The sequence below is a fragment of the Bufo bufo genome, chromosome 1 (genome assembly GCF_905171765.1).
Source record: "Bufo bufo chromosome 1, aBufBuf1.1, whole genome shotgun sequence".
Lineage (NCBI taxonomy): Eukaryota > Metazoa > Chordata > Amphibia > Anura > Bufonidae > Bufo > Bufo bufo.
The window spans coordinates 482,337,900-482,353,254 of record NC_053389.1 but is presented as its reverse complement, the minus strand read 5'-3'; the positions used below and the strand labels follow the sequence as shown (position 1 = coordinate 482,353,254).

Sequence of the window (15,355 nt, the reverse complement as noted above, 5' to 3'; positions counted from 1 at the left end):
AGTTTTACATGATTACATGATTTTTTAGTGTCTCTATTCTGAAAGCCATAGTTTTTTTTTTTTTTTTTTTGGGCGACTGTCTTATGTAGGGGCTCATTGTTTTCGGTATGAGATGATGGTTTTATTGGTACTATTTTAGGGTGCATATGACTTTTTGATCGCTTTGTATAAAATTTTTTGTAAGGTGACCAAAAAAAAGGCTTTTTTGACAGTTTTTTTTTTTTTTCCGTGTTCATCTGAGGGGTCAGATCATGTGATATTATAATACAGCAGGTTTTTGCGGACACGGCGATACCTAATATGTCAACTTTTAACACGATTAAAGCATTTTTGAAACAAACAAAAAAAAATCGTTGGGCTGCCTTCTCTGCCATCGGGTCCCCACCACTGCAGCGCGGGGACCCGATGGAGATGCGGAGGGAACGTGTACCGCTGCATACAAGGGAATAATATGCTGGCATCTGTGTTTTCAGCAATGCCGGCTTATGCAGCAGGGGCCCGGCTGTCAGTGACTGCCGGGTCCGTGCCACTGATCGGGCAGGCGCAGCTCCTGCACCCGCCAAATCATCCCGCCGTACATGTACAGCGCTGGTCCTTAAGTTATGTATGGCGCAGGTCCTTAAGGGGTTAAACAGCAGAAACCCGGCGGCTATGGCGCCCGCTGCACGTGTGAGTGGGCGCCATGTTTAAAGAAACAACTTCCGCCGTACATGTATGGCGGAGATTGTGAAGGGGTTAATGTCCACAGTCAGGGGCTCACGAGCGGCCCCGAACGCATCCGTCTGGCCCTAATGCATTCTCAGTGGACGCGAATCCGCTCAGAATGCATCCGCCTGCCAGCGCTCAGCCTCCGCTCCGCTCAGTGAGCGGACACCTGAACGCTGCTTGCAGCGTTCGGGTGTCCGCCTGGCCGTGCGGAGGCGGATCCGTCCAGACTTATAATGGAAGTCAATGGGGACGGATCCGCTTGAAATGACACTATATGGCTCAATCTTCAAGCGGATCCGTTCCCCATTGACTTTCAATGTAAAGTCTGAACGGATCCGCTCAGGCTACTTTCAGGCTTAGAAAATTTTCTAAGTAATAATGCAGACGGATCCGTTTAGAACGGATGCAAACGTCTGCATTATCGGAGCAGATCCGTCTGATGAAACATCAGACGGATCCGCTCCGAACGCTAGTGTGAAAGTAGCCTTAAGGAAACATGTCACTTGCTAAAACTTTGGAATCTGCCTACATTCCGCAAACTGCTGTATTTTTTCTCTCCTACTGTTTACCTCCCCATTCCTGAGTTTTTGGGGCCTGTAGTTTTGTGAACAGATTTAAAATTTGCTGTGTATAGCCAACGGCTGGTCCCAAATATTCAGTGCCCAAAAGGGACCGATTTTCAATGGTTTGATGCTGTCCAATAAGCGATGTAAAAGTCAGTGTGACCAGCGCAGTGTAAGACGGCAGCAGCCTACATTCATAGCATCAGAAAGCAGAAGGACACAAAGTCAGCAGCCTGCGTTCATAGCATCAGGAAGCGGAAGGACACAAAGTCAGCAGCCAGCGTTCATAGCATCAGGAAGTGGAAGGACACAAAGTCAGCAGCCTGCATTCATAGCATCAGGAAGCGGAAGGACACAAAGTCAGCAGCCTGCGTTCATAGCATCAGGAAGCGGAAGGACACAAAGTCAGCAGCCAGCGTTCATAGCATCAGGAAGCGGAAGGACACAAAGTCAGCAGCCAGCGTTCATAGCATCAGGAAGTGGAAGGACACAAAGTCAGCAGCCTGCATTCATAGCATCAGGACGCAGGACACAAAGCCAGCAGCCTGCATTCATAGCATCAGGAAGCGGAAGGACACAAAGTCAGCAGCCTGCATTCATAGCATCAGGAAGGGGAAGGACACAAAGTCAGCAGCCTGCATTCATAGCAACAGGAAGGGGAAGGACACAAAGTCAGGAGCCTGCATTCATGGCATCAGGAAGCGGAAGGACACAAAGTCAGCAGCCTGCATTCATGGCATCAGGAAGCAGAAGGACACAAAGTCAGCAGCCTGCATTCATAGCATCAGGAAGGGGAAGGACACAAAGTCAGCAGCCTGCATTCATAGCATCAGGAAGCGGAAGGACACAAAGCCAGCAGCCTGCATTCATAGCATCAGGAAGAGGAAGGACACAAAGTCAGCAGCCTGCATTCATAGCAACAGGAAGGGGAAGGACACAAAGTCAGCAGCCTGCATTCATGGCATCAGGAAGCAGAAGGACACAAAGTCAGCAGCCTGCATTCATGGCATCAGGAAGCAGAAGGACACAAAGCCAGCAGCCTGCATTCATAGCATCAGGACGCAGGACACAAAGCCAGCAGCCTGCATTCATAGCATCAGGACGCAGGACACAAAGCCAGCAGCCTGCATTCATAGCATCAGGAAGCGGAAGGACACAAAGTCAGCAGCCTGCATTCATAGCATCAGGAAGAGGAAGGACACAAAGTCAGCAGCCTGCATTCATAGCATCAGGAAGGGGAAGGACACAAAGTCAGGAGCCTGCATTCATAGCATCAGGAAGGGGAAGGACACAAAGTCAGCAGCCTGCATTCATAGCATCAGGAAGCGGAAGGACACAAAGTCAGCAGCCTGCATTCATAGCATCAGGAAGGGGAAGGACACAAAGTCAGCAGCCTGCGTTCATAGCATCAGGAAGTGGAAGGACACAAAGTCAGCAGCCTGCATTCATAGCATCAGGAAGAGGAAGGACACAAAGTCAGCAGCCGGCATTCATAGCATCAGGAAGTGGAAGGACACAAAGTCAGGAGCCTGCATTCATAGCATCAGGAAGAGGAAGGACACAAAGTCAGCAGCCTGCATTCATAGCATCAGGACGCAGGACACAAAGCCAGCAGCCTGCATTCATAGCATCAGGAAGTGGAAGGACACAAAGTCAGCAGCCTGCATTCATAGCATCAGGAAGTGGAAGGTCACAAAGTCAGCAGCCTGCATTCATAGCATCAGGAAGTGGAAGGTCACAAAGTCAGCAGCCTGCATTCATAGCATCAGGAAGGGGAAGGACACAAAGTCAGGAGCCTGCATTCATAGCATCAGGAAGGGGAAGGACACAAAGTCAGGAGCCTGCATTCATAGCATCAGGACGCAGGACACAAAGTCAGTAGCCTGCATTCATAGCATCAGGACGCAGGACACAAAGTCAGGAGCCTGCATTCATAGCATCAGGACGCAGGACACAAAGTCAGGAGCCTGCATTCATAGCATCAGGACGCAGGACACAAAGCCAGCAGCCTGCATTCATAGCATCAGGAAGGGGAAGGACACAAAGTCAGGAGCCTGCATTCATAGCATCAGGACGCAGGACACAAAGCCAGCAGCCTGCATTCATAGCATCAGGAAGGGGAAGGACACAGTCAGGAGCCTGCATTCATAGCATCAGGACGCAGGACACAAAGTCAGTAGCCTGCATTCATAGCATCAGGACGCAGGACACAAAGTCAGGAGCCTGCATTCATAGCATCAGGACGCAGGACACAAAGTCAGGAGCCTGCATTCATAGCATCAGGACGCAGGACACAAAGTCAGTAGCCTGCTGCTTGCTGTGGGTCTCTTCCTTCTCGCATGCTGTGAACACAAGTGACAAGTCCTCTTCAGCTGTCACATGATACATAAATATTAGAACCAACCTAACAGTCCGATGTGTAAGGTAAAACGGCAAGTTAACTGGTCAGTTAGGCAAACCAAGTGGTCATTAACAGTCCGTGATTCAGGCGCAAATCCTTGCGGCTTATCCTCTTTTGACAAAAAACATACCTTTACTGCAATAAGTATATTTGATGAGTCTAAGGTTTCTTCAAGAGGTCTCCAATCTACAATGACTTCCATATCCTTTAAGTCAAACACAAGCACACAAAAATATAAGGTTAAATTTATACATAAACAGGTCCCTTACTAAATACGTTTTCTGCAGAGAAACAGCATTATGCACGTAGACAAAAAAAATAATACATAAAAAAAAAAAAAAGAAATGTTACTCTGGTAAATTTCTCTAAACATGTTGTTCCTCAATCTGCAATTTTCCACCTATATACCACGGCTGGGGGTCAAATGAGTCTGTTTTTGTAAATGATCCTCTTCACTCCTTATCCTTGTGAACTCCAAAATAGACATCACACCGGTATGAGTGCACTTACCTCCAACAAATGTAACATGCGAATGACTTATGCCCTTATAAAACCACTTATGTCTATGCACTTCGGTAAAGTGGAATAACGTGATATAAAGTGGACACAGTCAACTTGTATGTGAAGCCGGTAACAAGGCTGAAGTGATGCCCATTATTCTCTTAGACTGCAGCAAATCCAGTTAAAAACAGGTACATTAAAACCATGACGTTACAGTATACTATTAACACTGCGCCACCACAAAAGACCTCTCATGCTTCATACCTTTTCTACAACACGCAGGGTTCCTGGGATTAAGCTGTCTTGATCTTCTAGTTTCCCACATGACGAATGTATGAAGACCCCTTCCTGGTCATAGACCACCTGCAATGCAAAATTAAAAGGTTATTAATTTTTATTTTTGAATTACATTATAAAAATACAAAGCACAGATGAATTATGTATTTTAGGCTGTGTTCACACTACAGTCATGACTTCCATTCTTAGGGCCCATTTACACAAACGGATTATTCTGTCCACATACAGTATGTTCCTCAATTTTACGGATTGAATGCAGAGCCATTCATTTCAATGGGTCTGCAATTTCAATAGATAGAAATGCCTATCCTTTCTGCAAAAACGGACAAGAATAGGACAAGTTCTATCATATGGAAGGACATGCTGATCCGCAAAACACGTAACGGACATGGCCGGTATCTGTGTTTTGCGATCCACAAAATAGCATACTGTCATGTGAATGCATGGATCAGTTGGGTTTCCCTGAAGTAAGCAGTTCATGTTGCTAGTGGACCACTGTGTCTCCTTCACTGTTATTTCAAGCACAGAGGCACTGGAGCCATTTTGTGAAAGTACAAGGGGTGGAGTGAGCACGTCAATGCCACAGGTATTTGCAGCAATGTATGTGCAAAGGGAAAACTGCGAGTTTTCAACAGATACGGCATTTCAATATGCTGTGCCCAGCAGGTGCCATCTGAAACCCACCACACCCTTCAAATTGTTAGGCCTCTTTCACGCGGGCGAGTATTCCGCGCGAGTGCAATGTGTGACGTGAACGCATTGCACCTGCACCGAATCCGGACCCATTCATTTCTATGGGGCTGTGCACATGAGCGTTGTTTTTCACACAGCACTTGTGCGTTGCGTGAAAATCGCAGCAGGTTCTATATTCTGCGTTTTTCACGTAACGCCAGCCCCATAGAAATGAATGTGGCTGCGTGAAAATCGCAAGCATCCGCAAGCAAGTGCAGATGCGGTGCGATTTTCATGCATGGTTGCTAGAGGTTAGTAAATAGGGATGAGCAACCCCGGACCCCATTAAAGTCAATTCACTGGGTTTTTTTCCCCCCCATTTTTTTTCAATTGTAAATGGCTTGATGAGGGGAAAGGGGAGTTTTTCTTTACTTGAAACTTTATTGTGGACTTCAACTTTTGAAGGTCTGATGCCTTCTACAATGCATTATAATACATACTGTATTGTTATGCACTGTGTCAGTCAGTGTTACAATGACAGTTGCCTCGGAGACCCAGCCTGGGAGCTAGGTCCCATAGGCTCCTGCAGCTGGGAGGCCTGTGTAAGGCCTCGGGCTGCCTCAGCAGCCATAGGCTCCCCTCAATCGCATCGGGGGAAGCCGATGGGTTCAGAGCGAGCTCCTTCTCTCTGTATGTCCCTTAGATGCAGCGGTCAGCATTGACATAAGGCACTGGTTTGCAAGTCAATTCCTGCAGTGACGTACATGTAAGGAGCTGGTTGTCTAGGGATTTAAATGCAAAAAACTATGGTGGAACTGCTTTTTTTTTCCATTACCATAGCAAAGACACCAATAATAAAAGTTAATAAGTTATATGTACCTCAAACAAGGTCATTAAAGGCGTATTTCCATCTTAGACAATGGGGGCATATCGCTAGGATATGCCCCCATTGTTTGATAGGTGCAGGTGCCACCGCTGGGACCCGCACCTATATCGAGAACGGAGCTGGGAGCGCTGTGGCTGGAGGACCCCAGATATCCCAGGGTCCGTCCACCACCAATCGCTAATCCTCGCCTCTCCCATGCTCTCATTCATTTCTATGGGGCAGATAGCAATAGCCGAGCCAGTGCTCGGCTATTTTCGGCGGCCCCATAGAAATGAATGGAGAGCAGTTGCGCATGCGCAGTGCACTCTCCGTCACTTTCAGGGCTCCGTTAACGATATAGGTGCGGGTCCCAGCGGTGGGACCCACACCTATAAGACAATTGGGGCATATCCTAGCGATTTGCGCCTATTGTCTGAGATGAGAAAACCCCTTTAAAAAAATACAATATGTCCCACAAACAAGTCCTCAAATGGCTACACTGACAAAAAATAAAAAAAAGTTAGGGCCAGAAAAAAACAGCCTCTGTGCGTCTTATTTCATACTCCTCCTTGGCTGAAAATACTCCTAATAAGTATGAAGAGGAGTATTTTAACTCTTACGGGATATTTCTTACTTTTTTTTTATAATTTTTTTTTTTTAAAGCAGCATTAATCACCTCTTTGATCCTCTGCCACTGCTGTTCCTAGTTGCTTTCCACTTTCTGTGCTCGTTTGGCCTACCGGAAATGACAATAAAGTGCCACTGGCTTTCAAACACTGGCTGAGGTAGGTCACCGTTAAAGGTTCAGGGCTGGATAGAAGCTAACCTTCACTCCTTTACATGTTGGAGTGAAGCATCAAGCTTCACATCAGTACGCCTGTAAAACAGCCCAGAACAGCGCTATATACCGCCCTTTTGTGCCGTTGACATCACCGGGCTCCTTACTAGGCAGAAGTCTCCACCTAGCATACTGATGTGAAGCCGGGTACGTCACCAGCTCACAGCAGAGCAAGGCAAGGGGGAACATGGGAGCAAGGAAATGCTCCAATACTCCACTCCTACGTGGTAAAGGAGTGAAGAGCAGCTTATATCCGGGTTAACCCCTTTAAAGGGAACCTGTCACAGGGATTTTGGGTATAGAGCTGAGGACATGGGTTGCTAGATGGCCGCTAGCACATCCGCAATACCCAGTCCCCATAGCTCTGTGTGCTTTTATTGTGTAAAAAAAACGATTTGATCCATATGCAAATTAACCTGAGATGAGTCCTGTATGAGAGATGAGTCAGGGACAGGACTCATCTTAGGTTAATTTGCATATGTATCAAATCGGGTTTTTACACAATAAAAGCACACAGAGCTATGGGGACTGGGTATTGCGGATGTGCTAGCAGTGATCTAGCAACCCATGTCCTCAGCTCTATACCCAAAATCCCGGTGACAGGTTCCCTGGCTGAGCAGGAGTTTCCTGTGTGTCAAGCCAGGACAAAAAGCGGGGAGTAGCGGAAAACAGCAGTGGCAGGGAATCAGTGGAAATGTAATGATTACTTTTTTAATTTTAAGATTGTAACATTGTCTTGTCATTTTTTCCATTTCTTCTTGGAAAACCCCTTCAAACACTTTCATATATACAGACAACATTAAAGAGTTTGTGTCATAAAACATATTCTATATTTTTCAAACCAGCACCTGGATCTGGATACTATTGTATGTAATTAAACATTTATTACAGCCAGTGAGTTATTCCATGGAATGGATCTGTATAGCACCACCTGCTGTTTGTTCTTTTCCTTACTTTGTGTCCATCTCACTGAGCTGGTCAAACATGCCACCGCTCATATGTTCTGTTAGAAGAAGCTGTAGTGTTACAGAGCTGCTGCAGAAAGGACACGCCCCCTGAGCTAAAGGCTTGATATCAACCTAGAAATGTATGGGGAGATCTCTGGATCCATGGGAGGTCCAGGGCTGCTTCTAGCTTTGTTAGAAAGATTATCATCTATTATATGATGTCTGAATTTCATTTTTACATCAGTCATGGCATAATCCATTTAAATGTATTTCTAGTAGATTGCAAAAGTCCAAAATACACAGAAAATGACACCACAGGGGAAAATCTGTTCTACTTTCTCAACCTTCACCAGAAAACGTTGGCAAACTGCCCTTTCTGTAGGGTGTGTATGTTCTGGGAATTGTCACGGGCATGACAGTGAAAACTGAAATACACAGACAAACTGGGAGATGAAAACTAGTAGATCACAAAAAAACTCTTTCAATATCCAGGTGTCCTAAACCTTAAAATCTTTTTAATTACTAAAAAAAAAAGTAAATGGGGAAGAAGCGACTTCCAGTAACTTGGTTGACACAGTGACTAAAATATGAACATAGTCGCGCACTGCGTATAACTGCCAGTCCCGCTTGTACAGTACAAACAGGCCTGCAGTGGTGTAAGCAGCTCCTCACGTCTTCAGTGTTTTGTCCATTCCTTGGGTAACGCTACGCTGTCAGAAACGGACCCTGCTGAGCAGAAAGATCACAGAGTCTGAGAGATCAATGCAGAAACACCATCAATGTGCACTGACCGACTGTGCTGCTAACTTATTGGCATGAGGATAGGTCATATGTTATAAAGTCAAAGGGCCAAAATGTCAGCGTCTAGATGTGCAAAACTGGTAGAGACGTACCCCAAAAGACTTACAGCTGTAATTGCAGTGAAAGGTGGTCCTACAAAGTCCTGACTCAGGAGGGACGAGTACTAATGCACACCACACTTTCCACATTTTTAGTTATTCAACATTTTGAAAACCTTGTATTACTTTATTTTCCCCTCACACATACTTGCTACTCTGTGTTGGTCCATCACCTAAAATCCCAAAAAAATACGTTTAAGTTTGTGGGTGTAACGTGAAAAAAGTGGAAAAATTCAAGAGGTATGAATACTTTTCAAGGTACTGTATATATATATATATATATATATATATATATATATATATATATATATATATATATATATATATAGAGAGAGAGAGAGAATATATGTAATATGAGCAATTGTCTATATATACATACACACAGACACATACACTACTCACAAAAAGTTAAGGATATTTGGGTTGTGGGTGAAATTTCAGGATGAACCTAAAATGAACTCTAACCTTTACAGGTGAACTTAAAGAGGACCTTTCATTACAATAAAAAATCTAAACTAAGCATACAGACATATACAGCGGCGCCCAGGGATCTCCCTGCACTTACTATTATCCCTGGGCGCCGCTCCGTTCTCCTGGTATAGGCTCCGGTATCTTCAGATTTTTGGCTCAACTGGGAGGAGCCTGCTCTTGTTCTCCTGGGCGTCTCCTTCTCCCGGGCTGGAGTGCTGGCCAATCGCATTGCTCAGCTCATAGCCTGAAAGAAAAAAAACCTCTCGGGCTATGAGCTGAGTGCTGCGATTGGCCAGCACTCCAGCCCGGGAGAAGGAGACGCCCAGGAGAACAAGAGCAGGCTCCTCACAGTTGAGCCGAAAATCTGAAGATACCAGAGCGGCGCCCGGGGATAACAGTAAGTGCAGGGAGATCTCTGGGCGCCGCTCTCCATGTCTGTATGCTTAGTTTAGATTTTTTATTGTAGTGAAAGGTCCTCTTTAAAGGGAATCTGTCACCTAATCTGAGCCTTTTAGATCGTTCAGATCAGGTTATAGACTCCTTTGCCTACATTACAATGGCACTTTTATTTGTTTTGTCCCTCGCCGAGATCTTAAAAAAAAAAAAAAAGACTTTTTAAACTTATGTTAATTAGCTTCGGCAAGTGCCCAGGGGCGGCGTTACTGCAGCAAGCGCCCAGGACCCTCGGCGATGTGCCCAGAAAACCACACCTCTTTCACCCCTCTGGCACACCCTTGTTTCCTATTATTGTCTAGAATTAAAATAATATAGTGGCTCACCTGTCTGCTATCACGGACAAGGTGCTCTATGTCTAACTGACTCACCCCGTCAAAAGTGCAATGAAGTAACAACTAGTGTGAAGACAGGCACTCTTCATCTGGCACCAATCGGAGAGAGTATAGTTCAAAAATACATATAATAGAATAATACAACCTGAATCCCCCCCCCCCCCCCACAAAAAAAGGAAGAAGAAGAGATAAGAAAATCTAATAACCAGCTAAAAATATTACAGTTACGATGCTGGTAATGGTCACCATCAACGTTGCAACAATACATCTAAAAGGTGCACATCATATCATATTCCATTGCAGTATTGTTGTCCCTTTTTGGTATGAAACAATGAGATGTGTATCCAGTCTCTCTTTAATAGGAGATGATAAAGAGTATATATCTAGTCTTTATTGTGACCAGAAGTATCCACCTATTATCTTTAACAAAGCCAAGACGGTTCCGTCTTGAACTCCATTGAAAGTCAATGGAGGACGGATCCGTTTTCTATTGTGCCAGATTGTGTCAGTGAAAAGGGATCCATCTCCATTGACTTACATTGGCTCCACATCCCAGGACGGACAGAAAGACGCTGCAGGCAGCGTTTTGGTGTCCGCCTCCAAAGCGGAATGGAGACGGAACAGAGGCAAACTGATCCATTCTGAGCGGATCCTTTTCCATTCTGAATGCATTAGGGCAAAACTGATCCGTTTTGGACCGCTTGTGAGAGCCCATGACAGATCTCACCAACGGAAAGCCAACACGCCAGTGTGAAAGTAACCTAAATTGTTTGAGATGAGGAAATCACCACTGCATGCTTCTACTTAAATGCCCTTCTTTCATGATATAATATCACTGTAGAGTTTCACCCGAAAGCTAAACTTTTGAAATAGGGGGGGGTCAATATAAAGGTCTAGTATGGAGTTTGTAAACAGAGGATCTGTTTTTAGGTCGGTAAACAGGTAATGTCTAGTCTGGGCTATCTACACAGGGGGTCTATATTTAGAGGGTCTTGGATCTGATCTGGATCTCTTAATTTAGGGGTTCTGAGAAGGTCTGATCTGGAGGTCTGGAAGGTAGTGGGAGTCTTTCCTGGGGTCTGTATATTATGGATGCCTTCTCATGCAGGGGGTATTAAAATACTGGGGGCACAACAAAGGGCATTATCACTACTGGAAGATATTCTAACTACTGGGGCACTATAACTACTGGAGGTACTGTGGGGGTATTATTATTATTATTGAGTATAATATGGAGGGCTCTATATGAAGACCACAGACAGGAGGACATCATAAGGTAGTAAGTGACGTGCCACAGTTAGGGCGGACCAGTTGGCGCAGGTCCCAGCCCTGCCTCTTCAATATTAGGCTGCTTTCACACTTGCGTTTTTCTTTTCCGGCATAGAGTACCGTCACAGGGGCTCTATACCGGAAAAGAACTGATCAGTTTTGTCCCCATGCATTCTGAATGGAGAGTAATCCGTTCAGGATGCATCAGGATGTCTTCAGTTCAGTCGTTTTGACTGATCAGGCAAAAAAGAAAAATGCAGCATGCTACGGTTTTCTCTCCGGCGAAAAAAACTGAAGACTTGCCTGAATGCCGGATCCGGCATTTTTCCCCATAGGAATGAATTAGCGCCGGATGCGGCATTCAGAATACCGCAATGCCGGATCTGTCGTTCCAGCATGCGCAGAGCGGTAAAAATTTGAAAAAATGTACAAGACGGATCCGTCGGTCCGCATGACAAGCGGAGAGACGGATCCGTCCTTGCAATGCATTTGTGAGACGGATCCGCACCTGGATCCGTCTCACAAATGCTTTCAGTCAGCGGCAGATCGGTGGATCCGGCGGGCAGTTCCGACGATGGATCACACTGCCGCAAGTGTGAAAGTAGCCTAAATTGAAGAAATTATGACAGGGATGCAGAAGGATATAATTACTGCTGTGGCCATGCTCATCCTCCAGATGTTAGATGCCTTGTGCTGGAGGTCCTGTCGCTGAGGAGGGTGTTCTAAACTGCACTGGTTCAGACGTTTCAGGACCTGGGAGATGTAGTCACCCCCTTTAGATGACAGTGACAAGCTTTTCTCTTTACTTCAAATGATATGGTTCTGAGCATGAAAAATAGCAAATGCCCATTTTTTTTAAATGTTGATACGGAATAATGATATGTGATATTTGATGCCACATTTTAGGAGCAAAGGAACCTGCCCCACGGGGTATCATTGCTAGCTCTATTGCCATATGATTTCTCCAGGCCTATATTAGGAGGACGTGGTCCGTACATAGCCGCCACAGTTACAGCGGACAGCAGCTCCGATATACTGACAATACTCAGAATCGGTGGGCCAGTGCCACAGCAAGGACATAATTATTGGGACCAATAGAGGAAGCAGCGTTATAGTATACACGATGCTCACATAGAACTGAATAAAATGCAAAAAAAATTAAAACTGTCACAAACAGATTAAGGCCCCTTTCACACGAGCGAGTTTTCCGCGCGGGTGCAAAGCGTGACGTGAACGCATAGCACCCGCACTGAGTCCGGACCCATTCATTTGTGTACATGAGCGTTGTTTTTCACTCATCAGTTCTGCGTTGCGTGAAAACGCAGCATGTTCTATATTCTGCGTTTTTCACGCAGCCCTGGCCTCATAGAAGTGAATGGGGCTTCAGTGAAAAACGCATTGCATCTGGAAGCAAGTGCGGATACAATGCGGTTTTCACTGGTGGTTGCTAAGAGATGTTTGTAAACCTTCAGTTTTTTATCACGCGCGTGAAAAACGCATCAAAACGCATTGCACCCGCGTGGAAAATACTGAACAACTGAACGCAATCGCAGACAAAACTGACTGAACTTTCTTGCAAAATGGTGCGAGTTTCACTGAACGTATCCGGAGCCAATCCGCCAGGCTCGTGTGAAAGAGGCCTTAAAGGGGTTGTCTCACTTCAGTAAGTGGCATTTACCGTGTTAATACAAGGCACTTACTAATTGTGATTGTCCATATTGCCTCCTTTGCTGACTGGATTTATTTTTTACCACGTTATATACCGCTCGTTTCCATGGTTACGACCACCCTGCAATCCATCAGCGGTGGCCGTGCTTGCACACTATAAAAAAAAAGCACAGGCCTCTCTGGTGGCCGGGACCATGGGAGTGCACATAGGCTCGTGCTTTTTCCTATATTGTACAAGAATGGCCACCACTACTGGATTGCAGGATGGTCGTAACCATGGAAACGAGCAGTGTATAATGTGATGGAGAAATGAATCCAGCCAGCAAAGGAGGCAATATGGATAATAACAATATATTAGTAAGTGCCTTGTAGTAACTTTCTCTACATGGTAAATGCTATTTGCTGACGTGAGACAACCCCTTTACCTGCCTTTTCAGGAGGTGCAAAGCCGTCATCCACCTGTAGGACAAAGATCATGACAGAAGCCGTGATTCTGCATGTATGTCAACCGATGAATAACTAACCAGAAAGAATAAGGGGTTAATTCTGTATGAGAAATGCGAAACGTTGTTCACTGGAGATCTTCACATATCCCTGCCTCCGTACAGGAGACTTATGATCAAGGTTGTGACTTAGATCTCCATATACAAACTGCTGAAGTGAAATATCTAACACTTCCAGAAATGTCTACGGCATATCCCCAGCTGACAAAAACAGGAGGTCCGTGTCCCCATTTGAATGGTGTGGAGGTCGAACACGTATGCTGCCAGAGGTAGAGTTCAGTGCTTGCCATGGGGATCGAATAGTTAACCCTTAATCAACCCTGCAGGGTCCAAGGCCAAATGACAATATCAAAGGGGTTGTCTCATCTCAGACAGTGGAGGCATATCGCTAGGATTAGCCCGCATTGTCTGACACCACTGGGACCCGCACCTATATCGAGAATGGAGCGGGCCAAAGTGGTGGCCGGAGGACTCCGGTCCGGCCATCACCAAATGTTCTCCCCACAGACTAGAATGGGAGGTCCCGTTACATGGCCTGATACCGGGCCGATGACAAGCGTCACGTCCATAAGTTCACAAGATTTCTTCTTAGTGGGTGGCAACTGCACTATTCGTCTCCTGGTGACAAAAGCGTAGTGCCCGTCCAAGAGAAGCCTCTTCTGCGACCAGGATTCGGTATTTGTACTGCAGTTCGGGAGTCTGCCAAGGCTTAGCTCCTAAGATCTCATTCACACCTGGATGAATTCATTCATTGCAACATTTCGGGTATATGAGAACACCCTTTTTCAAGCATATGTAGATGCTAATCAGCTCTGTGTTGTGCCGTTCCTGTATTATTTCTACTAGAAGTTAGGAATAAATTACTAGCAATCTGCAGTAAGGTTACCGAGGGGTGGTAACCAGTTGGGGGGGGGGGGGGGGAGGTACCTGCACAGTGTGAAAATGGCAGCACTGATTTGATAGAGTCAGTCTGTGCAGGTAACACCCCTCTGTACCCTTACTGCAGACTGCTAGCAATTCATTAATAACTTCTAGCAGGAATAATAAAGGAACGGCACAACATAGTCTCATAAGTATAGATGTTCCAGAATTGTTATTACAACAGTCATGTCAGGAGCGGTGACAGCTTCTCTTGAATTATGGAAGTCAACCCATTGAAGTAGCCAGTCAGCAGCCATCAGACCGTAAAGACCGGCAGCACTAGAAATCAGATCTAGGACTGGCCGCCGCAGGGCACAGATGTGGGTGCCAGGACTGGGCGACTATCTTATTGACTCCTGGCCACTGCTTTGTCATGGGCTTGGGGAGTCAGACCATACAGGAAAGGTACACTGCCCTTTCCTGCCATCTTACAGCATGGAGAAATCTGAATAATGCAGAAGTCACCAACGCTATGTAATGGACTATGTGGGCAGGACAGACAAGTGCCAGGCAGCTACACACCTGACAGTCAGTCTGTACCGTGCACGTCACTAGGCAGCTGAGCAGACACAAAGGCTCTGCGTCAGCCTGATATTATTATCCATGCACACCACGGACACGACTAAACTTCCTTTTTCCGTTACCTTTCCGGGGACAGAGGCCGCCATCTTGCCTACGAGTGTTTACGATGACGTCGCACTCCTCACGTGTCCAAGTGAAAAGGCTTCCTCTGGTGGGTGCTGCGCATGCGCAGTTTGGAAGGCACTGGGCAAGCATGTGATGTGTCACGGGATGAGGACGCGTGTCAGCTGACGTGATAGGAGGGATAGCAGTGGGTTGTGTCTAAACTCCAGACACCAAACGGACCTGGTCCTTTTGCAGTATGGGAAATAGCCAGGTCTCTAAGGGCTCTTTCACACGTGCGTTCTTGTCTTCCGGCATAGAGTTCCGTCGTCGGGGCTCTATGCCGGAAGAATCCTGATCAGGATTATCCCAATGCATTCTGAATGGAGTGAAATCCGTTCAGGATGCATCAGGATGTCT

General features: G+C 45.9%; 1 protein-coding gene across 1 annotated transcript in view; it reads right to left on the bottom strand.

Annotated features, from left to right (window-relative positions):
• The window catches only part of TBC1D15 (TBC1 domain family member 15), a 113,258-nt gene extending 98,188 nt beyond the window's left edge, over positions 1-15,070 (bottom strand). Inside the window, exons 1-3 of the mRNA XM_040409989.1 lie at positions 14,956-15,070; positions 4,438-4,536; positions 3,803-3,877 (exon numbers count right to left, since the gene is read on the bottom strand). Of these exons, the coding sequence (XP_040265923.1) occupies positions 3,803-3,877; positions 4,438-4,536; positions 14,956-14,979 (198 nt within the window). The 5' untranslated portion in view covers positions 14,980-15,070. The remainder of the gene's footprint in view (positions 1-3,802; positions 3,878-4,437; positions 4,537-14,955) is intronic.
• Between the last annotated feature and the right edge of the window lie 285 nt (positions 15,071-15,355).